The sequence below is a fragment of the Myxocyprinus asiaticus genome, chromosome 15 (assembly GCF_019703515.2).
Source record: "Myxocyprinus asiaticus isolate MX2 ecotype Aquarium Trade chromosome 15, UBuf_Myxa_2, whole genome shotgun sequence".
NCBI classification, from domain to species: domain Eukaryota; kingdom Metazoa; phylum Chordata; class Actinopteri; order Cypriniformes; family Catostomidae; genus Myxocyprinus; species Myxocyprinus asiaticus.
Window position 1 is genome coordinate 34,003,107 of NC_059358.1, and position 26,771 is coordinate 34,029,877.

Genomic DNA, 26,771 nt, shown 5'->3' on the forward strand with positions numbered 1-26,771 from the left:
GGTGCAAATTCCCGTAGTCAAGTGCCCCTGTCATACAGTCGGCTTTGACGTCCCTGAGCTTGGAGCAAATTTTCCTGTGTTAATTGACCCAAAGTGTGAAGTTTTGCTCTAAGATCAAGAATGTACTGAATTTCATTTTTACTGTTTGAAGGTCCCTCCTCCCAAGCTTCCCGCATCACATCGAGCATGCAGCGTGGCCAATACCCATACAGCAGCTCGAATGGGGAAAACCCTGTGGAGGCTTGTGGGACCTCTCGAACTGCAAATAACAGGAGTTGAGCCACTTATCCCCAATTTCTAGCATCCTTGTGTACGAACTTACGAATCATATTTTTTAAGGTTTTATTAAATAGTTCCACCAACCCATCTGTTTGTGGGTGGTAAACACTTGTGCGAATCGATTTAATGCCTAACAATTTGTACAGTTTGCGTAGTGTTTGTGACATAAATGTAGCGCCCTGATCAGTGAGGATTTCTTTTGGAATCCCCACTCAGGAGATTATTCTGAAGAGTGCCTCCGCAACTCTACATGCTGAGATGTTGTGCAGGGGCACTTCTTCTGGATATCGCATTGCATAGTCCACCAGAACTAATACAAAGCTATGCTCGTGCACGGTCCGTTCTAATGGCCCGACGAGGTCCATGCCAATTCTTTCGAAGGGGACCTCGATTAGCGGTAGAGTGCGCAATGGCACTTTTGGGGTGGCTGGTGGATTCACCAACTGACATTCACGGCACGCCGCACACCACTTGCGAACATCCCCGTGAATGCCCGGCCAAAAAAAAAAAAAAACAGGCCATTATTTGGTTAAGCGTTTTCTCATGACCTAGATGACCAGCCACTGGATTATGGTGAGCCGCCTGAAAGAGGGTTTCCCGACGGCTCTTCGGTACTAATAATTGGGTTGTATTTTCTTTTGTTTGAGTGTCCTGCATCACTCGATACAACCGATCTTTAATAATTGAAAAATATGGAAATGCTGTTCCTGCACCAGGCATAAATCCATGAGGGCTTGATGTTGGTTCTGCTGGATGCTGGCGAAGAACTTGATTACTTTGCCCAGTGGTGAAGGGACCAAGACGACATTATCCTCCAAATCCCGGGTTTCGGCACCAGTGTAACAGAGATCATATTCTCAGGGCAAATGGATGAGTCAGGAGACAGCGGAAACAGCCAATGTGAGTATTTTATTACTCTTCAGCTTCGTTCACAAAACTCAGAAAAAAAGGGCACTCAGTGGCCAAATAATCACACAAAAACGAGTCAATTAGTCTTGCTGCACACACAGTTTCTCTCTGGTCCCTCTCTTTTGGTCTCCCTGACCATGCCCCCATCCCCACAAGCATCAGTTTGTAAAGTATTTCAAAAGTAATGCAATTAGTTATCATTTATAGTGGATACTTACCACTTATTAGCACTTGTGACTCAAATGACTAAAAACAACAATTAAAAAAATAGCAGAGACAGTCTTTTTGAATGAACGGTTAAGAGTCTCATTAAAAGGACAAATTAAAATTAACAGAACACAGAAGCTCTGTTTCTATGGAGTAGACAGGCATAAACTGAATGTCAAGTCTTTATTAACTGTTTAATGAGCAAACACCTCATCTGTTCAGTTCCTTTTAGTGTGTGTTGGACAGCAACCTATTCAAAATGCTTCTTTTTCTTCTTCTTCTTCTCTTTGGAGTTTTACAGTGGCCATGGCTATGTGTGAGTATCACTTTTGACATTTATCTCTGACCAAACGTGTAAAACCTGAAGTGTATGAAGCAGGGTTGTGCAAAATTCAGAATTTCAGAATTAACTCCCTTTCAATTCATGAGTTGGAATTTGAATTGAATTGGCCAGGCCCCACAGGAAGTTGAATTTGAATTTGAATTGGAATGATAGGAAGTGGAATTTACTGAACTGCAACACAACAGTCACACAACACAATTTCAATAGACACATTTTGTGAGAAATAATTACGTAATTTTTACCAAAGTGAGCCTATTTATTCCTTAAGAACCTGAGCAGACTAACCTGAAAAGCTATGTAGCCTATTAGCGCCTTCACAGCTGTAAATGTGGACATGTTTTGAGAACTGTAGATAATTATGGTTATTTTAAAGCATATATTGAGTCTAGTCAGAACCTGAAGAGTTTGCTGTACCGAGATTATGTATTTACTGCAGATACAGAGGAGGTCCAGACAGCAGGATGCTCGTGTATTACAGGATTCAGACTAGACCAAGCTAGATCTTCGTCACGCCTACAATTTAATCCACATCCGGGAGGGGGATGAATGGAAGACAGCCTTTTCTACACACACTGGCCACTACGAATACCAGGTAATGCCTTTCGGACTTTCCAATAGTCCATCTTCTTCCAAGCCTTTGTTAATCACATTTTTCGTGATCTTATTGGCAAATGGGTGATAGTCTACATCGATGACATTCTGATATATTCTTCTTCCCTTGATGAGCACGTTCAACACGTCAGAGTGGTACTCAACTGCCTCATTCAACATCAAATATACGCCAAGATAGAGAAATGTGAGTTTCACCAGTCGGCCATCTATTTCCTGGGGTATGTTATCTCCCCCGAGGGATTCTTCCAAGGTACAATCCGTACTGCAGTGGCCACTACCGGTGTCTGTCAAGGAACTACAGTGCTTCCTTGGTTTTGCTAATTTCTACAGATGGTTCATCCGAGGTTTCAGCTCGGTGGCTGCCCCACTCACCTCATTGCTCTGTGGTAAAGCCAGAAACTAAACTGGACATCTCCTGCCCGTCAAGCCTTCGATGACCTCAAATGTCGCTTCACTACTGCCCCCATTCATCCTGACCCCACTCGACCCTTCGTGCTGGAAGCTGATGCCTCGGACTCAGGAGTTGGTGCGTTACTCTCCCAACGACAAGGATCTCCAAACTCCATCCCTGTGCCTTCTACTCACGCAAGTTATCAGCTGCTGAGAGAAATTACAATGTCAGCAACCGTGAACTTTTAGCCATGAAGGTGGCTTTCGAGGAGTGGAGACACTGGCTGGAGGGAGCTCGTCATCCTTTTCTGGTGATCACAGATCATCGCAACCTGGAGTACATTCAGTCTGCCAAAAGCTTAAATCCTCGTCAAGCTCGATGGTCTCTCTTCTTCTCCAGGTTCGATTTCACCATCACCTTTAGACCTGGCTCCAGGAACACCAAAGCCGACGCTTTGTACCGCATTCATGGGTCCTCTACTGGCAACAACCCTGTGACTTCCATTATCCCACCTGCTATCATTGTCGCTCCCGTACAATGGGACATAATGGCTGACATCACCCAAGCTCAGAACCAAGAACCCACTCCCGCTGACTGCCCTCCAGATAAGGTCTTTGTTCCCAGCTCCTTACGCAACAGAGTTCTACAGTGGGTTCATGACTCGGCCTACTCGGGACCTCCAGGCACTCAAGTTACTTGCAGGTTAGTGCAAAACAGGTTTTGGTGGGAGAACCTAGCGACCGAGGTCGCTGACTATGTAAAAAACTGCAATGTGTGTGCCACTTCTAAATCTATTCGACAGCTCCCATCTGGTCTCCTTCAGCCTCTACCTGCTCCTCGACGTCGTTGGTCCCATATCGCCGTAGATTTCTTGACGGATCTACCCAAATCTCAAGGTTTTACTACCATCTTAACCATGGTGGACCGCTTCTCTATGGCTTGTAGGTTCATCCCTCTGCCCAAGCTCCCCTCATCTATGGAATGTGCTGAGAACCTGTTTCAGTACGTCTTCCACTTTTATTGCCTACCTGAAGACATTGTCTCCGACCGGGGTCCCCAATTCACCTCCCGAGTCTGGTCAGCCTTCTTCAAACTGCTCAATGTCAATGTGAGTTTAACCTCTGGTTACCATCCTCAATCCAACGGTCAAGCCGAACATCTTAATCAGGACCTTGGTAAATTCCTCCTGGTCTACTGTCAAGTCAATCAGCACGACTGGAGCCGTTTCCTGCCCTGGGCAGAATATGCTCAGAACTCTCTGTTCAAACCAGCTACTGGAACCACGCCTTTCAAGTGCATCCTAGGTTTTCAACCCCCACTCTTTCCCTGGTCCGGGGAGCCATCCGATGTTCCTGCAGTCGATGACTGTCACTACTCACAGACAGTTCAGGAAAAACACAGCTCCATTTTATACTCAGTAATAATGCCATTTCAGAACATGTGGAGCATTCACAAAAAAAAATATGCTGAAAAGAAATGAACAAACTCTCAAAATGTCTAATGAAATTTCAGCACGTGCACACACCTGTTAGAATACATGTAACGGGATTACGTATTTAAAATACAATATATATAAGTAACTGTATTCCACTACAGTTACAATTTAAATCATTGGTATTTAGAATACAGTTACATTCAAAAAGTATTTTGATTACTGAAGAGATTACTTTACATTTTATTGTCAATTGTTTCATTTAATATTTAGTCCTTTCAGATGGAAAACATTTATACATATAAATGATGTGATCCAAAGTGCATTTGAACAGCGGTGAAACACTTTCTTATGATGTGTTACATTCATACGAGCAGACGGAGAAGTAAGTTTGAAGTAAGTTTGAAGCAGAAGAAATAGAAATAAACCTTGTGTAAATTGTTATCTTTATGCTAAGATAAAATGCTATTTCTAGCCATTTTACATGCACGTTACCAGGCACGATCATATTTTTTTATCAAGGAAATTCGCGTTGGATCATAATTTCTTTTTTCTAGTAAGACCTTTGATATTAGGGCAAAAATCATATTCTTGATAATAATTTTTGAATTGTTTTCTGGAAAAAAATATCTAAAAATCCTTAAAACAAGATCAATTTGATTTATCTTGTTTTAGAAACAATACTGCATAAGATATTTAGGTTTTTCAGAGAATGTATTTTTAACATGTGTATTTTGTCTTACTGTACTGGCAGAGTTTTTATTGTCAAAACAAGTGAAAAAATCTACCAGTGCTGAAGAAGTAATCCAAAGTATTTAGAATACGTTACTGACCTTGAGTAATCTAACGAAATACGTTACAAATTACATTTTACAGCATGTATTCTGTAATCTGTAGTGGAATTAATTTCAAAAGTAACTCTCCCAACCCTGCCTATTAGCACAATAATGCAATCGTTTATGTAATTTATTTCTGGTCTATTGTAGCCGGACCATAACAGTTAGGGGTATTAATACGTGACGATATTTCTCATTGAGGTGAAAAGCTGTCTCACGATATCAGCATGATGTAAGGTGAAATTAGCATAGAAGATGCCCCCGCCACTTTTAAATCATTTGTGTGGCAGCATTTTAGATACCCAGTGGAAACAATAAACGGCGACAGAGTAACAGACAAGACACGAACAAAGGCTGTGTCGCCTTTGGAATGCTGTCGAGGCTGTCTCGTTTCATTTTTTTTTTTTTTTTCCGAGACAGCCTCGTTGACGTTTGCGGCCGACAAATGCGACCTCCGGAGGACACAGCCTTCCAAACGAGACGCAGTCAATATGTAAGCACTGTAAGAAAATAGTGCTGTACACCGCGGCTAACACAAGCACTATGCAAAGACACCTACAGAACCACCGCAGCTCTCAACTAAAATCAACCAGGTCTGAAGAGACTCATGTGAAATCATACAGCAGAGAAGCCAGTCAGTTGAGTTTGTGGCAAAACCTTTTACAGTGCTTACATATTGTTCTGTCTTTTACTGCATATGATAATTCATACTCAGAAAGTAGAACTGAAATGACATTCATTACAGGATGATTAGTTAAATCATTTCAAAATGCACCTGCATTGTTTTGCATTTTGTGACTTTCAGTCGAATAAAAGACATATACACTACCGGTCAAAAGTTTTTAAACACTTGCCTGAAATGTTTCTCGTGATCTTAACTAAAAATTATTAAAAAAAATTAAAAAAAAGTTTTTGAAATTGATGACTTGGACCAGATAATAAGGAAAAGCAGCCAATAAGTGCCCAACATAGATGGGAACTCCTTCAATACTGTTTAAAAAGCATCCCAGGGTGATACCTCAAGAAGTTGGTTGAGAAAATGTCAAGAGTACATGTCTGCAAATTCTAGGCAAAGGGTGACTACTTTGAAGATGCTAAAATATAACACTATAACAATATAATATTTATTTTGGATTTTGTTTAGTCACAACATAATTCCCATATTTCCATTTCAATTATTCCATAGTTTTGATAACTTTACTATTATTTAAAAATGTGAAAAAAAAAAAAAAGAAAAAAAAAAAAAAAAAAATTATAATAAAGAATGAGTAAGTGTTTAAAATTTTTTGACCGGTAGTGTATATAGTGTTGTATATATATCGTCTCATCTCGTTCTCGTGAACCCAGTATTGTGTATCGTCTTGTCTCGTGAGCTAAGTGTATCGTCACACCCCTAATAACGGTGGATAATATAAGTAATCCCTGCTGTTGACTTCTTGCCAATAAAGTGAAAAGAGCACACAAACAAATTATTCCAAGCTTTTTCAAACAGATGTTCCTAAGTCAATCCTTCTGTAGGCAGACATGGGAAGAAGCAGCAACTGGGATTGGAGCGCTTTGCTTTGTGAGTGGTTTCTGATAATAACATTGCTGTTTTAGACTAAACTTCAGTTTCGCTTGATTAATAGGATACCCATTAACTGCATACATTGTCCGGGAAAATTGAGACATTTTACAAAATTTAAAAAGCAAGAATCACACCGCAAGGTTTGCAAACAAGCAGTGACCAGCTACACACAAAATGCCAACCAACTGCACTTCCGATAGCCAACCGGAAATTCCGCCCACCTTGCGAAATGTAGTGGAGACGTTGTGGAATATTGTGGATTGATAAACCTATTTCTTAAAGGTGCACCAAGTTAGTTCTTGTTCATGTCATCTTAGACTTACACTGACACCTAGTGGCTTGGATGCAGCATCATTCAAACGCAATCGTTTTCAGTTACAGATGCCAATGTAAAAATTCACAATTCACAGTCAGCCATGATTATTTTAATCAATGAGTGAAAGTGTCAAATAACAGGATGGTTACTGAGATTAAGCGAGTAGTATTTGGCTGGTCATGTGTATCTAACATGGCAACCCCCATGTGTGGACCCTCTCCATGTAGAATAAAACAGCTTTTATAAGGTTACTGATATGACTGGAGTCTTCATTTTAAGGTGAGTGGTCATGTTTTCCTACATATATTTCAAAATTACATTTAATTTCTTAAGGAGTACAGCTTTTTAAATGAGAAAAAAATTACTTAGTGCACCTTTAAGTTCTGGTTCTTAAACATGTTATTCCTTATGGCCTGTACATTTGCATATATCCACATATGATGTATTAGAACACTGATGACACACATCTGTTTAGGATCCAGCTGAGATATGACCGTGACTGGACAGAAGTGATTGGTGCAAATTATGGCACTGTAATGGAGATGACACTCCTTGACAATGAATCCATCATTCAGGTGTCTGGAAAGTATGACAACGGTTACATCTATGAGGTGATGTTTGTCACCAATCATGGGCGATCATTTAAAGTGGGGCAGCCTTCTGGAACTTCATTTAACTTCTACCCGACCCATGATGGATGTGAACTGCATTTCCTCAGCAGTGTTGGGTTAAGTTACTCTAAAGAATCTAACTACTAATTATATATTCTACAGTGCAATTAGATATTTTAACATTAGACGTTAAATTTCAATTTTGAATTCACTATTTTTTCAATGAAAAAGTAATTTAATTACATTAATTAATTACTTGGTAATGCATTACGCACAACACTGTTCCTCAGTGTTCTACAGAATGGCAATAGCATCACCTCCACTGGCGCTCACTGGGCTGTGTACTACACCAATGGAACACAGGAGGGCAGTGTTGTTTCAGTTTCGCCTTGACATTGCTCAATTTGTCTTATCCTTTGTCTGCTCTAAGTAAACATTAAGAAAACATCTAATGAAAAAATAAATAAAAGAATTCTGTTCTGTTCATATTGTGGATTAGTTTGCTTCTCTTTCAACATAATTATTACTTGCTTAAAGGCTTTTTTTTTTCATTTTAGCACAGTGTGCAAAATGGCTTTTATACAATCAGGAAATTGGTCTCATTTTCAATAAATAAACATGTACAGTATGTAAATCAGTATTGTATTAGTCATATCTCAATAACTATTATTAAAAACTCCTTTGTCAGACTCAATGTAAAAAAAAAAAAAAAATCATCATAACGTCATAACTTGTTGGATTCTATAAATTTGACTCATCACAATTTTTGCCATTTTCGACTTAATTTTATGAATTATTAATGATTTATTTAATTATTGTAATAACAAATAAATTCAGAGTTGTTGTAATGTGAAATAAACTTAATCGCATTGCAAGTTGTAACTTATGACGAAGGCCTGCTTGAGTTTCCAACATGTCACATGCGCACATACTGTGGGTTTATTGTATGTTAATGAAGTGCCGCAAAGTGAAATTTGTTATTTTTCTGAGTAATAGGTCACTGCGCTGACATTTGAGAAGCAAGTCTGTTTTCAGCACAAAGTCTAAACTTCGTTCCTGCATTTGCAGGTTAGAGATTCCACCAGCAGGTGGTAATAAAGTTAATGTCCAAACTCTGATAATATAGTGGAACATGAAATTATGTCCCTGACGATCGGTGTTTTAGCCGTTTTATGAAACAAAAATGTATGAGATTTGTGTTAAACTTTTTAGAGGTCAAAATTGATTTTTCTGTTATTATTATTATTATTGTTATTATTACTACTATTATTATTATTATTGTTTATATTTACAATTGTATTTATGATCTAATTTGTGTTAGTAATTTTCTACCTGTTGTCTTAAGAGTGATTTTAAAGTCACTGCGGTGAAAGAAGTTGGAGAGGGTAAAATGTTAGATTTTTTGGAGGTTGTTTTATACTTTTTTTTTTTTTTTACCACTTTGTATTGTGATTATATTATTGTTTCATTTGAAGAGTAGGTTACAAGACAGAAATGCCGGAAGTATTCATAAGCCGGCCATGACTGCAGCACGGAACATCGGCGGTCGGCAGTTGGCAGCACTGGACTGTGACTGGAGCACTGATGGCAGAAAATGAAGGTAGCTCTGGCAGCGATCCAGAAATGGAGGATGAATCGTGTAGCGGGAGTGCTGGAGGGAATGAATGGTGGAAAATAATTAATCGGAAAAGAAAGAAAACCAGTATTCAAGGATCATATACGGATAGTGGAAAGGAGGATCTCCTGAGTAGGAAAATTACAGAAGAATTTAAAGTAATGTTGTAATTCGCAGAACCGGGCATGACGATTAACCCAATTAAACTGACCAAAGCTCTGAAAAAAGCATTAGGAGAAAAAAATAGTGCTAAGACTGAGAGATGGAAATTTGATCATCATGTGTAAAGATGAAAAACATCAAAAGAAGGCACTGAGTATAAATTCGATGCTTGGAATATCGGTATCATGCACATTGATGAATAGGAAGCCTTGGGTAATTGGTGTAATAACTGGAATTCCTACAGATGTACCTGCTGACAAAATTAAAAGCTGTATTGAAGGGGGGAAGGTAATTGGAGCAAAACAGCTTCAATATGTTAAAAATAAAGAAAGGATGGATAGTCTATTGGTTATGCTTCAGTTTGATGAAGAAAAAATGCCAGAGAGAGTAAGAATAGGCTATGTAAGTTACCCAGTAAGACCATATGTACCTCCACAATTAAGATGCTTCAAGTGTCAGAAGTATGGACATGTTAGTGCAGTTTGCAGAGGAAAACAACGATGTGCGAGATGTGAGGGTGACCATGAATATGGTAAATGTGATGAAGGAGCAAAGGCAAAATGCTACAATTGCGGTGGTGAGCATAGTGCTGGATTTGGGGGATGCATTTCTCACAAACATGCTGTGAAAGTTCAAATGTGAGAATATCTGAGGGGTTGACTTATGCTGAAGCAGCCCAAAAAGCAAAACAAAATGAACAGACACTGAGAGAGATAAAAACACAGGAATGGACTGGGAATACGTTGATTCAAAAAAAGATAAATGAGGACAGATTGGTGATCGGAAAAATTTTATTTGTTTCATTTATGGCTGAAGTGATAAATTGTTCTGCACAAACAGAAAGCAGAACGGAGAGAATTAAAATCATAATAAGGGCAGCAGAGAGATACTTGAATGTAGCAGGAGTAACTTTGGAAACTTTGCTAAAGACTCAAACAAGTACTCAAACAACATGTGGAAGTACATAATAATAATAATAATAATGGTTTTAACGATTCTGCAATGGAATGCCAGAAGTCTTATTGCAAATGGACCAGAATTCAAAAAGTTTATAGATCAACAGGATAAGAAAACAAATATAATTTGTATACAAGAAACATGGTTAAAATCTCAATTAAATTTTGTTCTGCAAGGATATAACATTGACAGGAAAGATAGAAGGACAGGAAATGGAGGTGGGGTGGCCACTTTTATACAGAATGAATTAGAATACAGAGTCATTAATGAGATTGAAGAATACAAATTGGTGGCTATAGATATATATGCAGAAAAACAAAATATCAGAGTAATTAGGGAAGATTAGGGAATACCAATATGGCCATTCGAACACTTCTGGTGGCTTCTCCTCCTGTTGGCAGTTTACTGTTGCATCAGCAATCCAGTTCTATATAGATCAGTGGCAAAAACTAGTGTTTTATTCCTGTTCTTCCCCTTCATTTGAAAGACATAACATTATTGAAAGAAAAAAAATTGGCAGCAGTATCACTTTATAAATCAAAACAAAAGTTTCACCATCTTTTGCCGCATGCCACAATGCTGCACACTGAAGGTATATGGGTTTTGGTCACAAACACCGCGACCCGGTAATACAAAGATGTCACATGAAACAGGTCAATGGCAGCCAAATATCCACTTTTTCTGAATGCTGAAGTGTGCCACAATTCATAACAGAAGCCTGTTTTTGATTTTTTTTTGTTTTAGTTTTTTTGGCTATGGACTTAGGTTGTTGTTCTCTGTCTGGATTATGATCATATTGGTAGTTTTTATTTTGCTTCTTCTGGAAAACTTAACCAGAAAACAATTCAGCGGTAATTAGAATCATCATGGCAGCGTCAAGTGTTTGGTCAGGAAAACTGTGGACATAGAATTTTTCTCTTCATTATGAGTGGGTAACTATGGTAACCGGGATCTTTCCTGATTATGTCTATGATGGAGAGCATTGCTTTTATAATTGTGGTTCCCTATCTGTCACTCACTCGACGTTGTGTCGATGTAGTGACACTAGGGGTCACTCTTGGGAGCCCCAAACACCTCTGCTTTTTGAAAAAAGGCCAATGGGAATTGGCAAGTGGAATTTTCATGCCACTCCACCAGATATACGGGTATAAAAGGAGCTGGTATGCAACCACTCATTCAGATTTTCTCTTCGGAGCCGAGCGGTTGCATTCAGTGCACTGAATTCAATTTCACCCTACCGTTCACCTCAAACTGCTGGATTTACGATGCATTTCAGCGGCTTCTCCCCCTCTGCACCCGTGGAGTGCAGAGAACGTCCCTGGGTGCTTCAGCAGAACAAAACAAGAGTATATTCTAAAATAATATATTTTCAATTCTAAAAGAGCAGCACACATGGAATGTCTTTTTAAAGATGCCTTTCCTTTTGTGTGTAATTCCTGGTTGTGGTCGTTATCTCTCCGCTTCTGACGGCCACGATCGCTGTCTTACGTGTTTGGGCGCTGCCCACGCGGAGACATCGTTCGTGGATGGATCTTGTCCTCATTGCGAGAACATGACCTTGGCAACGTTGCTGTCACAGCTTGCCTTCGTAAGAAAGGTTCTTCTACCTACGGGTATGAGGCCGCATCGGTTAGCACTGGGGGCGATTTGGGGACTTCAATGGGGGCACCTCCGCCGGGTAACCCCCCACGGACCTCCCATTCCTCAGCATGCTCGCTTGCCCCGGTCGGAGGTAGCTTATTCGGAGCCTGGGAAGATGATGAGTTATCGAGCGCAACATTGGAGAGCGGGCCGCGAGGCCCCACCTGCCGGTACGTCCGACGTGATTGTCCCCTTGGTCCCCCTTGCCCGGAGTTTGGACGCGTGGCTCGCGCTTTCCAACCCGTCATGATGGCTGACATGGACCGTCCGACTCGGCTACGTGATTCAGTTTGCCAGGCGCCCACCCAGGTTCAGCGGCGTCCGCTTCACCTCCTTCAGGGTCGACGGGGAGCTCCCTTTGAGCCCCTGGAGTCAGTTGAGTTTAAGGCATTCTCTTTGAAGACTGCCCTCCTGACTGCGCTCACTTTCATCAAGAGGGTAAGGGACCTGCAGGCGTTCTCTGTCAGCGAATTGTACCTGGAATTCGGTCCGGGTTACTCTCATATGATCCTGAGACCCGAACGGGCTATGTGCCCAAGGTTCCCACGACCCCTTTTAGGGATCAGGTGGTGAACCTGCAAGCGCTGCCCCAGGAGGAGGCAGACCCAGCCTTGGTGTTGCTGTGTCTGGTGTGTGCTTTATGCATCTATTTGGATCACACGCAGAGCTTTAGAAGCTCCGAGCAGCTCTTTGTCTGCTTTGGTGGACAGCGGAAAGGAAGAGCTGTCTCCAAACAGAGGATTGCCCACTGGGTTGTTGACGCCATCACTATGGCATATCACGCTTAGGACATGCCACCCCCCATGGGGTTACGAGCCCACTCTACTAGGAGTGTAGCGGCCTCCTGGGCCCTGACCAGTGGCGCCTCTTTGGCAGACATCTGAAGAGCAGTGGCTTGGGCAACACCCAACACCTTTGCGAGGTTCTACAATCTCCGGGTTGAGCCGGTTTTGTCCTGTGTATTGTCAAGTACAAGCAGGTAATTTCCAGGACAGCTGGCCAGGTGTACCATTTGCGCATAGCGCCTTTCCCCTCCCTTGAGGTGAAGATGTGCGCTTTTGACTCCCAGTCATGTCCACAAGCTGTGATCCCTGGATGACTTTCCTCTTTAGCCCTGTGGCAGACGAGTTTGCGGAGAAACGCGCTGCCGGCCCAGTACATGTGCTAATTAGGCCCCGTACTGGGGTAGGTGCTCCACATGTGCTGGTTCCCTGTAGGTGACCCCATGTGATATCTTCCGCTAAATTGTTTCCCTGTCGGTAAACTGCGTCTTCCTTGGGCAGAGGCCCCTCTGCCCCGGTCACCATGTTTGTAGAAACTCCTCCCCCCTCGGGTAGGACCTACCATGTGACTTATCCACATGACATACTTCCGACAAGACTCGGTAAGAGCATGTGATGTATTTCCACTCAAAATACCGCCCCCCCCCCTTCTCTGGGCGGGGTGTGGTCTCCGCGATGTCTTCCCCTTGGGAGTGACAACCCCCCCCCTCCGACATAGATATTTATGGCCCCCATTCGGTTAATAAATTCTACTGTCGTAACCTCTGATCTTTGAAAAATGCCAGTGGAAATTGGTGAGTGGAATTTGCATGCCACTCCCCCGGACATATGGGTATAAAAGGAGCTGGCTTGCAACCACTCATTCAGGTTTTGTGCTGAGGAGTCGAGACAAGGTCCTGGCCATTTCAGCGGGTAGTTCAGTGTTGTGGCAGGAGGGACACAATGTCTCGTTCCCTCCATCAGGGAACGGAGGTTATGACAGTAACCGAGACATTCCCCTTCTGTCACTCACTCGACACTGTGTTGATGTAGTGACACTAGGGGTCCCTATACAAAATGCCACGACTAAAGGAACTAAATCATTCAGCTGGGGGCCATATAGGGTCCGTTCATCAGGGGGTGACACTGCAGAGACCACAACCCACCCGGGGGGGGGCATTAGAGTGGAAATACGTCACATAGTCTTACCGAGTCTTGTCGGAAGCATCTCATGTGGAGAAGTCCCGTGGTAGGTCCTACCCGAGGGGGGAGGAGTTCTACAAACACAGTGACCGGGGGCAAGGAAGACGCAGTTTACCAACAGGGAAACTTTTTTGTGGAAGACACATCACACGGGGTTACACAAGGGAAACTAGTGCATGTGGAGCACCTACCCCAGTACAGGGCCTAGTTAGCATACGTACTGGGCCGGCAGCGAGTTTCTCCGTAAACTCGCCTGCCACAGGGCTAAGGAGGAAGGACATCCAGGGTCCACGACTTCGTGAACACAACTGGGGGTAAAAAGCATACGTCTTCATCTCAGGGGAGGGGAAAGGCACTATGCGCAAGCGGTACACCCGGAACTTACCTGTTTGTACCTGACAACACACGGGACAGACCGGCTCAACCCGGAGATTATAGAATCTTGCAAATGTGTTTGTTGTTGCCCAGCCCGCTGCTCTGCAGATGTCTGCTAAAGAGGCGCCATTGGTCAGAGCCCAGGAGGCCATCACACTCCTAGTAGAGTGGGCTCGTTGCCCCAAGGGGGGTGGCACATCCTGGGCATGATATGCCATAGTGATGGCATCAATGACCCAGTGGGCGATCCTCTGTTTGGAGACAGCGCTCCCTTTCCGCTGTCCACCAAAGCAGACAAAGAGCTGCTCGGAGCTCACAAAGCTCTGCGTGTGATCCAAATAGACACGCAAAGCACACACCAGACACAGCAATGCCAAGGCTGGGTCTGCCTGCTCCTGGGGCAGCGTTTGCAGGTTCGCCACCTTGGGCACATAGCCCGGTCAGGGTCTCAGGATCACATGAGAGTAACCCGGACCGAACTCCAGGCACATTTCGCTGACAGAGAACGCCTGCAGGTCCCCTACCCTCTTGATGGAAGTGAGCGCAGTCAGGAGAGCAGTCTTCAAAGAGAGTGCCTTTAGCTCCACTGAATCCAGGGGCTCAAATGGAGCTCCACGTAGGCCCCAAAGTACCACAGGGAGGTCCCACAAGGGGATGAGACGCAATCTGGGGGGGGTTTAACCTCCTAGCGCCTCTCAGGAACCTGACAATCAAGTTGTGCTTCCCTAAATACTTACTGTCTTAAAGAGGGAAGTGAGGCAAAAAAAAAAACAAAACATTTATTGCTGTTGTACCATTTACTGGCTGTTGCAGCCATGTAGAAGCACTGAATACCCATATTGGAGCTTCTTTGGGACTGAGTGCTGCAATTTTGGAGTTGTGCTTTATTGCCGTTGTGTATCCTTGGCAGTGTTGGGGGAGCTACTTTGAACTGTAGTTTGACAAGCTACAAGCTACTCATAATTTAAAGTCGTTAAGCCAGGGGCGTAGATTCCAGGGGGGATAGGGGGAGGTAACCCCCCAGTAATCAATACAAGCAAGTACATCCCCCCTGTAATGATGTTGCTGGCAATGAGTTAAACATTACATATCCCCCCTACTAGAGGCGGCTCCTGACACCCTAAAACATGAACACACACATTAAACATGACATAGTTCCAAAGGGAGCTGGTGGGGGGGTGGGTCTTGAGGCGTCGGGCGTGGCCTGGCGAGACAGGGCGCGGGGCATGGGACCAGGGCAGAGTCAATGGAAGGTGGGGCCCTGAGAGGCTCGAGGGGTGGAGCTGTGGAAGGTGGGGTTGTGAGACACTTGAGGGGTGGAGCAATGGAATGCGGAGTCGTGAGAGACTTGAAGGGTGACACCATGGAACTTGGTGCCCGGAGAGTAGCCGAAGACTCGAAGGGCCAGGGTGGAGCCGGTGGTACTGAGGACCAAGGCGGAGCCGTAGGGAAGGAGGAATTGGGCATTCCAAATTGGTGTGAAAAGGGGAGAAAATCAAAATAAATAAATAAATAAATAAAATAATATATGATTAATTCTAAATTTACATACCCAGTCGTGACGTGCAGAAAATGTGGTCAAACTCCATACATGCAATCCATATGCATCCTTCAAAAATGATCCATAACTAACACTCAATTTTAATGTGCAACTCTTCTGAACACATATTTAATGCAATTTATAAGCATCTTGTGTGAAATGTTATATTTACTCAACAAATTGTCAAACGATGAACAAAACTGGGAGCTCTCTTGCACAACGCTTGTATTCACATCTCTAACCAGCTCACATGTGCAATATGAGGGAATGCTGTAAAACAGGTGTCGCAAAACTGCGGTTTGATATACACAGATTGATACATTAAAAAGAAACAAAACGGTACACCTAATATTAAACAACAAAACTGAAACCCAACATCAACATAAGCCTTATCTGTAGAGTGGACCCAGCAGCTGTGCTGTAAGATTACAATATGTGTAATAAAAACCTTTGGAAAGTCACCCTTCAAACCGGTCCTGCTTGATCAGATATTTTTTTCTCTCCTTCTTTTGTTCCTCTGTAATTACTTCCTGAATTCAGGACAAAAAAATAAACACATGTATCATCCCCAAAGGAATGTTTTAGAATCTGTCACATTTTTGAAAAGAAAACAAACTAAATTTACAGGCTGTGTAACCAGTTTATTAGCTGTTACAAGCATGTGTGGGAATGGCAAATATGTTAAGATTTTTATTTTGCAGATTGTTTCAAATTCTTGCAAAATGCAAAAAAAAAATAAAAAAAATACAAAAAAAAATAAAACAAAATAAACATTTACTATTTGTATTGCAAGAAATCAAGTTTCCTATAAGAGTGAACCACTAAATTACATATCCTACTAATGGCAATTAAGGTGTACATGGTGAATGTGGCACACTCGCTGAAGATTGAGCAATGTCAAAAAAAAAAAAAAAACACATCCTCAACACATCTGACATATACCTTTCGATTGGCCTTATTTTAAACAATATGACCACAAATATGCTTAAAAAAAATAAAATAAATAAATAATAATATAAAAAAAAACCTCAACAGTTTCCCTCAAGATAATGCACATGACGTTCATTATCTATTTAACATTTAGCAAATTAAGCAGACTTTTATCAAAAGTAATGCACAGTACACTAACTGCAAAAATATGCCCTTCATCTTGTATATTATTAATATATAATATTACACAAACAATAGAGTTCTGCATGATCACATCTGCTCAGCTCTCGAAACTTACATAAAATACAGTTGTTTATGTTTTTTAGAATACAAACAATGGAATACAACACTGACATTTGAGTTATCATTGGCTGGTGAAGTTTTATAATGCTCAGTCTGTTAAAATTATTAGTAAACTATACATTTTTTTTTTCTTTTTTTGCATTAAACTTGATATTGGTAATAATCCAAGATTGTATATTAATTTCAAATTAGAACTAGTTTCTCCATTTTGGAAATGTGCCAATCATGAACGAGAAGGAAATCTCTTCTTAAATATGTTCCTTCCCTGAAACGACGAAAGAAAAATGTCCTGAAGTATTCACAAAATAGAAGAGGCTGGACGAGCTGGAGAGTATAAATGGAGGTTTGGTCAACATACCTTCTCAAACATCACCATTCAGGCTTAACTGCAGGTAATGGCATTATATAACAATTAACAATACAACAGTGTACATCCTGAATTAATGTTCTCAAATGTACTTATTGAAGTGTACATTATATGTGATGATTTATTTGTGGATACTTAAAAAAAAAAAAAAAAAAAAAAAAAGAGATTTGTTTGATTTAGGAACAGTTCATGTTATGTTTTTCTTTCTTTTTTTTTTCTTTTACAAACATGAGTTCACACTGATAAATTGATTGTAATTAGTGTCTTATTTTTGATTGAAATTATAATGTATTTTAATATATTTGTTATGTAAATTTTGCTATCTAAAAAGTTCTTGTCATAATTGAATAACTTATCACCCAATTTGCTTTGATCCCCTTAGATTCTCAGAGTGCAGTGGAAAGCTAATCATTCCAAAATGCTGTGTCTTTTTGTGGTACTCTCTGCGCTTTGTGCCATGGCTGTGCCCATACGTTAGTATATTTTACCACTGTGATATGACTTTTAAAAAAAACTGTTCGTCAAACAAATGATGAAAGTCAGAAGTACATGAACTAAATCAATATCTTGACTAATTGTTGGATTAAGCATCAAGTTGCTCTTACTATTCTTTTAAACAATACTGTTAGAATTAGGAATTAGAAGTACTTCTTAAATTGAATGAAAATAACAATGAACTGCACAGCTTTGACCCATAAAATGACTATATAATACTACTGCACTATGAGTGTTTCTATTTGAACCTTCAAACATTATGTAAAGGCTAATGTAGACACCGCTATTCATTATAGAAATGCAATCTTATTTCTACTGATTATTGTAGAACATTCACATTTGTATCCCATAAATGTATTGCTGTTATTTCCTTTTTTTTAGCTTTACCTGACTTTTACTCTTACTCCTCTGCTGCCGGGGACGGCAGTGGAACTGAATATTCCACTGCACATGTGGGCCGCATCACTGGTATCAGAGTTTATGAGTATCCATACTACTATGGCAACTACATCAATGGGTACGTTTCCCCAAGCACCACTCTACAGATACATGGCCAATTAGACCATAGTTTTTAGATGAACAGAAATATACAAACCTGATCTATAAACATATGGTTCAGAAATATTTTTTATATAATCGCTTTGATGTAGTCTTGTCCTGGTTGACACTGTTATCAGATGCTTGCTAAAAATACTTTCTGTGCTTATCAATTCCTAAAAAAAAAAAAAAAAAAAAAAAAAACAATATCTTAATTAATGGACCTCATGTCAAACCAAACAACATTTTGTAACAAATTGACAACAGCAGGATATTTCTGAAATCCCATTATAATGCAGTTACAGAGCACACATCCTGTTTTCTGTTATTTTTCTCTTTTGTATTATTTTTACATTGTAGCTTTATGTCATTCATTTTGCTCTGTGAACTCTATCTTTTTAGGATCCAGCTGAGTTATGATGGTAACTGGACAGAACTGGTTGGTGTGAGTTATTATGGCAATGATGAAGAGATGTTACTCTTCAAGAATGAATACATTGTTCAGGTGTCTGGAAAGTATTACAATGGTTACGTCAATGAGCTTATGTTTGTCAGTAATCTTGGGCGCTCTATGAAAGTGGGGCAGCCTTCTGGATTTTCATTTAACTTCTATCCGACCCACGATGGAAGTGAGCTACGTTTCATCAGTGGACGACAGAATGGGTGGGCCATCACCTCTATTGGAGCTCACTGGGCTGTTTACTACCCTAAGTCCAACACAACTTCATCATAAGTCAAATATATCCCACAGGCTTTGAATTTAGTCATTTATGAATGGAAAATGCCAGTTTAACCATAGCCTGCTAACTTTCAGGAATGTACTTAAAGTGCTTGTCTTATATTCTGAGCTCTCTAGATGGGTGATAAGAAAATGGAATTTCCAGCTGAGCTATTATTATAATTATTTCTGGTTAATATTTCATTCTTAAAATTAATACATTTATGGTCTCCTGTTGCAAAAATAATAATTTAAATCATGTTCATATGCTTTAGTGAGCTTCTCTTGTAACTTGATTATTTCTTGAAAAAACTTTGATAATTGTACTGCAACAATTTTAGTACAAAATGATGTGAAATCTAAATGAAAGCAAAAATATCTGTGAAACATTGTAATGTCTTCTTGAATAAACTTGAATAATCTTTCTTAAAAAAAATCAATGGCAGATTACTATGAAAATTTGTAGAAAAAAATGCTAGTAAGGGCAACTCAATCAAAATAATATAGGGTAATGTTTAGCTAGCTGATGGTATACTGTATATACAGTGGCTGCAAAGAAAGGAAGGTAAAGATAGGCAGCACATGCACTCATTTCATGCAAAATCGTTCACAAACGTTTGCCAGTTTTAAATGATAAAACAATGAATATGATGTTAAAAATTAAGACAAATATTTGGACATTTTAGGGTTATGAACTGTTAAAAGAACATGCAGTGAACTACAAATGTGGTTACTCCGCTAGGACACCTGTGTGAACTTTAAAAATTTACCTTGGGACCTTGAAAAAAAATAAAAAATAAATAAAGCTTAAGTGTGTTTGCACAAAGAAGGCCACTCCATTCACCATATTAGCAAAAAACTCAAGTGAGAACAGACAGTGGTAGAGACAGAAATACTTACAGGACAGGATAATCATAAGTAAAATCAAGTGAATCTGGTGACAAAAAGTGGCAAGGATGGCTACAGACATCAATAAGAATTAGATACAAATTGATTGTGAGGAGAAAGCATGGGGAAGAATTTCAACTAGACTGCATAAAGGTACTGCGATTCTGCAAATCACAGAGGTTAGTTTTCTACAGGGGTGATGGTGAGCTTGTGTTCATTGATGGAATCATGAGCTTCTCAGTGTAAAAAAGAATCTTGGATGGCAAATAGCAGAATTCAGCAAAAAAAAAAAAAAAAAAAAAAAAAAAGAAAAAGTATTCAAGTGACAGAAGTGGATCTTTCAGAAGGATATCAGCATCCTGTTGAAAGAATACTTTGTCAAAAAGAAGATTACAGACTTAGAATGACCTTCCCAGAGCCCTGACCTAAGCCTTATAGAGCACCTACAAAGCCGGTGTCACACTTGCACACTCTAAACGACTCGATTTTGGTCAAGGGGGTCACACAGATCTTGGTCTCTCTTGAGACAGAGGTATGACACACTTGCTGATACAAAATTTTGGAGTGGTGACAAATATACCAACTCACCACAACTCTCTCTCTCTCTGATTCCCTGTCACGTGGAGCTCGATGAAATAACATGATTACCAAGTGAGCATATACATTTGTAATAGAGGGATTATAGGCATTTTCAGACCTGTAGTTTGCTTGATTTGTTCCAAAACAGGCTAAACTAGTTACAGTGTTGCACTTTCTATATTTAGAAGATTTAGCTCACACATCTATATACTGGTAAAATGATATACTTGTAAAAATGTGTCAAAGGGTACAAATATTCAATTATTGTTTATGTCACGGTTCTGCAAAACGTTCCCACATGGTACAGAATGCCTGTTCCAGTCAGAGGTCGCACTGCAAATAAACATTATCTGACTAATCAAAGTATGAAGTAATTTATTAACCCTTTTCGCAAATACCATCACACTGGTTTGATCATTCCAGAGTGGTCCCTGGGGAGTACCATCACACCGGTTTGATTAGAATGTTCGTCTCTGACGTCATCAACTGGCAAATCTTAAAATTCAAATCTGCCTTCCCGCAGTTTAGCTGCTGCTGCTACAGAGGGGGATTGGCTTAGCAATGCCATTTACATGCCTAAAAAAGCTGCTTGAACAATCTTTTCAACCACGTTTATTTTATGTTACAAGCATTCAAACTAACACAGAAGACTACAAATTTACTGCTCAATCCACACAGTGTATAACCATGCAAAACTAACTGAAACTTACCATATCAGCTGTCCTACTGTTTAGCTGCTACATGGAAAGAGACTGGCTAAGCACGTCATTTAGATGTCTAAAACAGCTGCTTGAACAGTCTTTTCAACCACAGGAAATGTTTATTTTATGTTACATGCATTCAAACAAACACAGAATACTGACCATATAAGTTTACTGTCCATATCCACACACGGTGTACAACAGCAGCAAAACTAGATGATAAACTCACCAAATCTGCTTTCGCGTCATTGTATAGCTGCCATTGCTATAGAGAGTGACTGGCGAAACGCTTGTCATTTACGTCTAAAACAGCTGCTCGAACAGTCTTTTCAACCACATGATATGTTTATTATATTCAAATAAACAGAAGTATTAGAATATAATTTTCCAGCGCATACCTACACGCTCATGTCTATGATAACAGCAAGAAAAACAGTCACATTTCAAATGCAATGTTTTATTCACATGAAACATATTATGCTGTTAATTATTTTTAATTGTGAATGTGTGTGTGTGTGTATATATATATATATATATATATATATATATATATATTATCAGACAGGCTGCACTGCAATTTAAAAAATGTAAAAAATAAAATAAAATAAAAATAAAATAAAACATCATGGCTATGACCATAGCCTATCACTAGTCTTCCCTTTCCCCCAGTGACAAGTGACTTCACGGCACGTCACTTTTACCTCAGACTCGCATCGGAGCTCGTCATCTATTTTACACATACAACTTGAGTTAATTTGATTTATTTACAGTTTTATTTACACAATTGCCACATAAAAATATGTCTTTAAAAAGAAAACAATTTATGGATGAGGAGATCAGAGAAATATTTTTTTAATTCTGATGAGGAGGAGGGAGATTTTGACAATGAGAGAAGTGATACAGATGAGGAGATGCCCCCCCAACCTCCAAGCCCTTGATGCTGAGGATGAAGAAGCCTCAGCCACTGCTCCTATGCCTGCACACACAACACCAAGGGAGGTGGAGGAGGTAAGCTCTTCCTGCTGGAGTTCTACCAATAATTTTATCCCTCCTGGACCTGGTGTTACTTTTGATGACTGGACGTGCAGTGTGCAAAACCCTCTAGAATCACCCAGTGAAGTCCAATGTTTTAAGATGTTGCTTACAGAGGAACTGATTGAGGAAATTGTTGAGGAAACAAACCGCTATGCCTCAGAGCTGCAGGAGAAAACACCACCTGAAGTGAAAGTGAAGACTGCAAACTGGGTTCCAACAAATGCTCACGAAATGTACACATTCCTGGTGGCAGTGCTCCAAATGGGAATCGTGAAAAAAACTCACTTTGTGATTATTGGAGTACAGACCCCATGCTCCTGACACCATTTTTTTGGGACTTTGTTTTCCCAGGACCACTTCCTTCTGCTCCTCCGCTGCCTACACTTCTCCAGCAATGCGATGGCAAACATCAACGACCCCTTGCAAAAAATCAGAAACATATTCACTGCTTTCACGTCATCCTTTCGTCACACCTTTGTGCCCTACAGGGATCTGTGTGTCGATGAGACACTGATGAAATTCAAGGGTAGGCTGACATTTCTCAAGTTCATACCAATTAAACGCCACAGATTAAGGGTCAAATTTTTTTGTGTTATATGATGTGCTCACCGGTTACATGCAGGACATTATCATATACACAGGATCCACCACTGACATCCAGCACTATGAAGGCCTTGGAATCTCTGGGTCCGTTGTCATGACATTACTGGCCCCATACTTGAAAAAGAGTCACATCCTGTTCGTGGACAACTGGTACAGTAGTCCCACATTGTTCCAGCACCTCCTGTCTCTGGACACAGGAGCTTGTGGGACTGTATGAGCCAACAGGAAGGGAATGCCAAAATTCACCTGCAATATGACAAAGGGACAGGTTGGATGTAAAGAAACTGGAACACAACTGGAAGTGAAATGGCATGACAAGAGGGATGTTCACCTTCTTACCATGGTCCATCCATCCACCATGTCAGCCACCGGAAAGGTCGATCATATCACCAAAAAAAGAAAGATGAAGCCTCTCTGTGTGCTGGAATATAACAAAAAGATGGGGGCAGTGGACAAGGTTGACATGATGAAAGGCTTTTTTGACTGTACCAGAAAAACCACCAAATGGTACAAGAAAGTCTTCTTTCACCTCCTTGACACTGCAGTACTGAACTTCCAACTTAAGGGTGAGAAATTTGAACATCAGACTTAGAACAACAAATAATTTACATATAAATAAACAAATAAATAGTTTATTTTAATCATTTTAATAATTTTTTCATGTAAACTAAATTAATGCATTTAATTATAATTTTTTAATTATTAAAAAATTTAAAAACTAAAATTAACAAAAAACAACAATGACCATGCTGTCATATTCCACACTCCTCCTCACTTCCCACCCATGTGCTCTGCTATCAATAGGAAAAGTCACCACATCCCTGCAGTTCAGGATGAACCTGATGAGAGGACTGCTGGAAGAGCACAGCACACCTCGGTGTTCATCCAAAGCAGGCCGCCCTGCCTTGGACACTCCACTGCGTCTGACAGCTAGGCATTTCCCCTCCGAAGTCCCTCAGACAGCTTCCCAGGGCAGCAGGACCAGGCGGCACTGCAAGGTCTACCTATCCAGCACTCGCAGGACAAAGCAGAGGTGCCTCACCAAATACATGTGTGTGCCATGCAACACCCCCTTGTGTGTTGCCACATGTTTTGAGGAGTACCACACACTGAAGCATTACTGAAAACTGTGAAATAAAATAAGCACATTTTAATTAATAGTTGTTATTGTTGTTATGACATTTGTATTAGTTATTGTTATATTTCCATTGTTATTTATTGTAAATTGTGTATTTTTTTCCCTATAATTGGTTTATTATCTATGAAGTGTGTGCATTGCTGGCTTTTGTTTACCACAAATGCAATGTTATTGAATGTAATGAATGCTATTTAGTAGCTGTTATAGTTATGTTGCTTGTATTTATTAAAAATATTTATATTGTTATTCATTATATTGATATTTATTAAAATATATATATATATATCTATAAACAAATGCATATAAAAAGCATAGATCAATAGATACAATTAAATAAAATCTAATTTTAGGAATAATGCTAATACTGAACTTATCTCTTGTCTCTCACATATTTACATTTACATTTATTCATTTGGCAGATGCTTTTATCCAAAGCGATTTACAAAAGAGGAAAACATAAGCGAATCATCTTAGGAGACAGTGGTATGAAAAGTGCTGTATTACAAAGTATCACTAGCATCATAATAGTATTCAAAATAAAAATAAAAATAAAGTGCAACAGGAATTTTTTTTAAATTTATTTTATTTTTTATTTTTTTAATGACTGGTTAAGTGCTCATGGAAAATATGTGTTTTTGGTCATTTTTTGAAGACAGAGAGTGAGTCAGCTTCACGGATGGAGTTGGGAAGGTCGTTCCACCAACTTGGTACGATGAAGCTGAAAGTCCGGGAAAGTGTTTTGGTGCCTCTTTGTGTTGGTACAACAAGGCAACATTCCTTAGCCGACCGCGGGCTCTGCATAAATGATTTTAGGTATGCTGGAGCAGACCCAGTGACTGTTCTGTATGCCAGCATCAGAGCCTTGAATTTGATACGTGCATCAACCGGTAGCCAGTGGAGAGAGACAAGGAGTGGTGTAACTTGAGCTCTCTTTGGTTTATTAAAGACCAGATGTGCTGCTGCATTCTGGATCATTTGCAGGGGTCTAATTGCACATGCAGGGAGGCCTGCAATGAGAGCGTTACAGTAGTCCAGTCTAGTTATGACAAGTGACTGGACAAGCAGTTGTGTGGCATGTTCAGAGAGGAAGGGTCTTATATTCCTGAAATTGTAGAGTGTAAATCTACATGATCTTGCGGTCTTTGAGATGTGGTCTGTGAAATTTAGTCTGTTGTCGATGGTTACCCCTAGATTTCTGACCGATTTGGAAGGCGTTAATGTAGTTGCACCCAGCTGCACGGTGATGTTGTGTTCAATAGCAGGGTTGACTGGAAAGACAAGGAGTTCAGTCTTGGCTGGTTTGAGTTGCAGGTGGTGCTCCTTCATCCAGGCCGAGATGTCCGCCAGGCAGGCAGAAATCGACTGATTGTCGTCCAGCAGCTTGTTCTGTGAGAGATCAACAATTTGATTGAAAACTGCCCTTTCAAGTGTTTTTGCCATGAGTGGGATGAGAGAGACTGGTCTGTAGTGTTCTGTTTGTGTGGGATTAAGTGCGGGTTTCTTCAGCAGCGGGGTTACTCGAGCCTGCTTAAATGTAGTGGGGAAAGTGCCTGTAAGTAGAGATGTGTTAATTATGTGTGTGAGTGCAGGTAGGATGGACGGAGAAATGGCCTGGAGAAGGTGGGAAGGAATGGGGTCAAGGGAACAGGTGGTGGGGTGGTTGGAGAGGAGGAGTTTAGAGACCAAAGTGTCAGTCAAAGGAGAGAACATAGAGACAGAAGAGTTGCATACAGGAGACAGGTGTTTGACAGGGTGTGGTGCTGAGAATGTATTGCTGATGGTTGTAACCTTATTAGTAAAAAATGTGGGAAGATATCTGCTGTCAGTGATGTGTATTGTGGTGGAGGGGGAGGGCAGAGAAGTATGTTGAATGTTCTAAACAAGCTGCGAGTGTCTGTGGTGCTGTTGATCTTGTTCTGGTAATAGGAGGTTTTTGCAGATTTAACGTTATCTGAAAAAGTTGCAAGCAGGGACTGATATTTACCTAGATCTACTGGATCTTTAGATTTCTGCCATCTCCTTTCAGCTGCCCTGAGGTCAGTCCGATGTTCACAAAGGACGTCAGATAGCCAGGGGCTGGGTAGTGTAGCACGTGCTGGCTTAGAGGAGATAGGACAGCTGTTGTCTAGACAGGTTGATAAAGTAGAGCTTAGTGTGTCTGTGGCTATGTTTACATTAAGTGTGGTAAATACATTTTGTGTAGGAAGAGAGGTAGAGATAGCAGTGGAAAGGTGAGAGGGTGAAAGGGAACGGAGGTTACGGCGAAAAGGAAACCAAAGGTGGAGTCTGTTTTAATGTAGATGGAAGGATCATGTTGAATTGGACAAAGTAGTGATTAGAGACATGTAAAGGAGTAACAAGAATATTTGAGTTGGTACAGTTATGTGTAAAGATGAGGTCCAGCAGGTTGCCCTCTGTGAGTTGCTGTGGTGTGTAATTTTTTTCAAGTCAAATGAGTACCATCATGTGACTGCCCAGTGTCATGTGACAAGCTTGATGTGTCACACTGGAGTTTAAAATTTGATACATTCTATAATAACCACCGGAAAAAAATTCACGCTGGGGGGATCAGTTAAATCATTTAGAATTTACGTGCGAAAGGGTTAGGATAACAACAATAATCTAGGGGTAATCTGTGTGTATGGATGAGTATGAGTTGTGAAATTGCTGTTGTGGTTATTTTCATCTGTCATTAGTTACTTTTGCATTTTATCTGTATA

At 40.4% G+C, this 26,771-nt stretch overlaps 2 protein-coding genes across 2 annotated transcripts in view; both read left to right on the forward strand.

Annotated features, from left to right (window-relative positions):
• Positions 1-26,771, forward strand: part of LOC127452486 (syndecan-2-B-like) — a 662,603-nt gene that overhangs the window by 170,699 nt on the left and 465,133 nt on the right. The window lies entirely within an intron of this gene.
• LOC127452489 (zymogen granule membrane protein 16-like) lies at positions 17,365-19,470 on the forward strand. The gene is made up of 4 exons (XM_051717948.1): positions 17,365-17,382; positions 17,740-17,830; positions 18,234-18,369; positions 18,792-19,470. Exons 2-4 carry the CDS (start codon positions 17,776-17,778, stop codon positions 19,120-19,122), a joined length of 522 nt encoding a protein of 173 aa, XP_051573908.1. The 5' UTR covers positions 17,365-17,382; positions 17,740-17,775; the 3' UTR covers positions 19,123-19,470.

What these genes read in the sequence shown, in the direction of transcription:
- LOC127452489 (XM_051717948.1), top strand. Translation starts at nt 17,776, where the DNA reads ATGCTGTGTCTTTTTGTGGTACTCTCTGCGCTTTGTGCCATGGCTGTG. An exon ending in TGCCATGGCTGTGCCCATAC is followed by an intron (nt 17,831 to 18,233) that starts GTTAGTATATTT and finishes CCTTTTTTTTAG; the next exon opens with CTTTACCTGACTTTTACTCT. An exon ending in TATGGCAACTACATCAATGG is followed by an intron (nt 18,370 to 18,791) that starts GTACGTTTCCCC and finishes CTATCTTTTTAG; the next exon opens with GATCCAGCTGAGTTATGATG.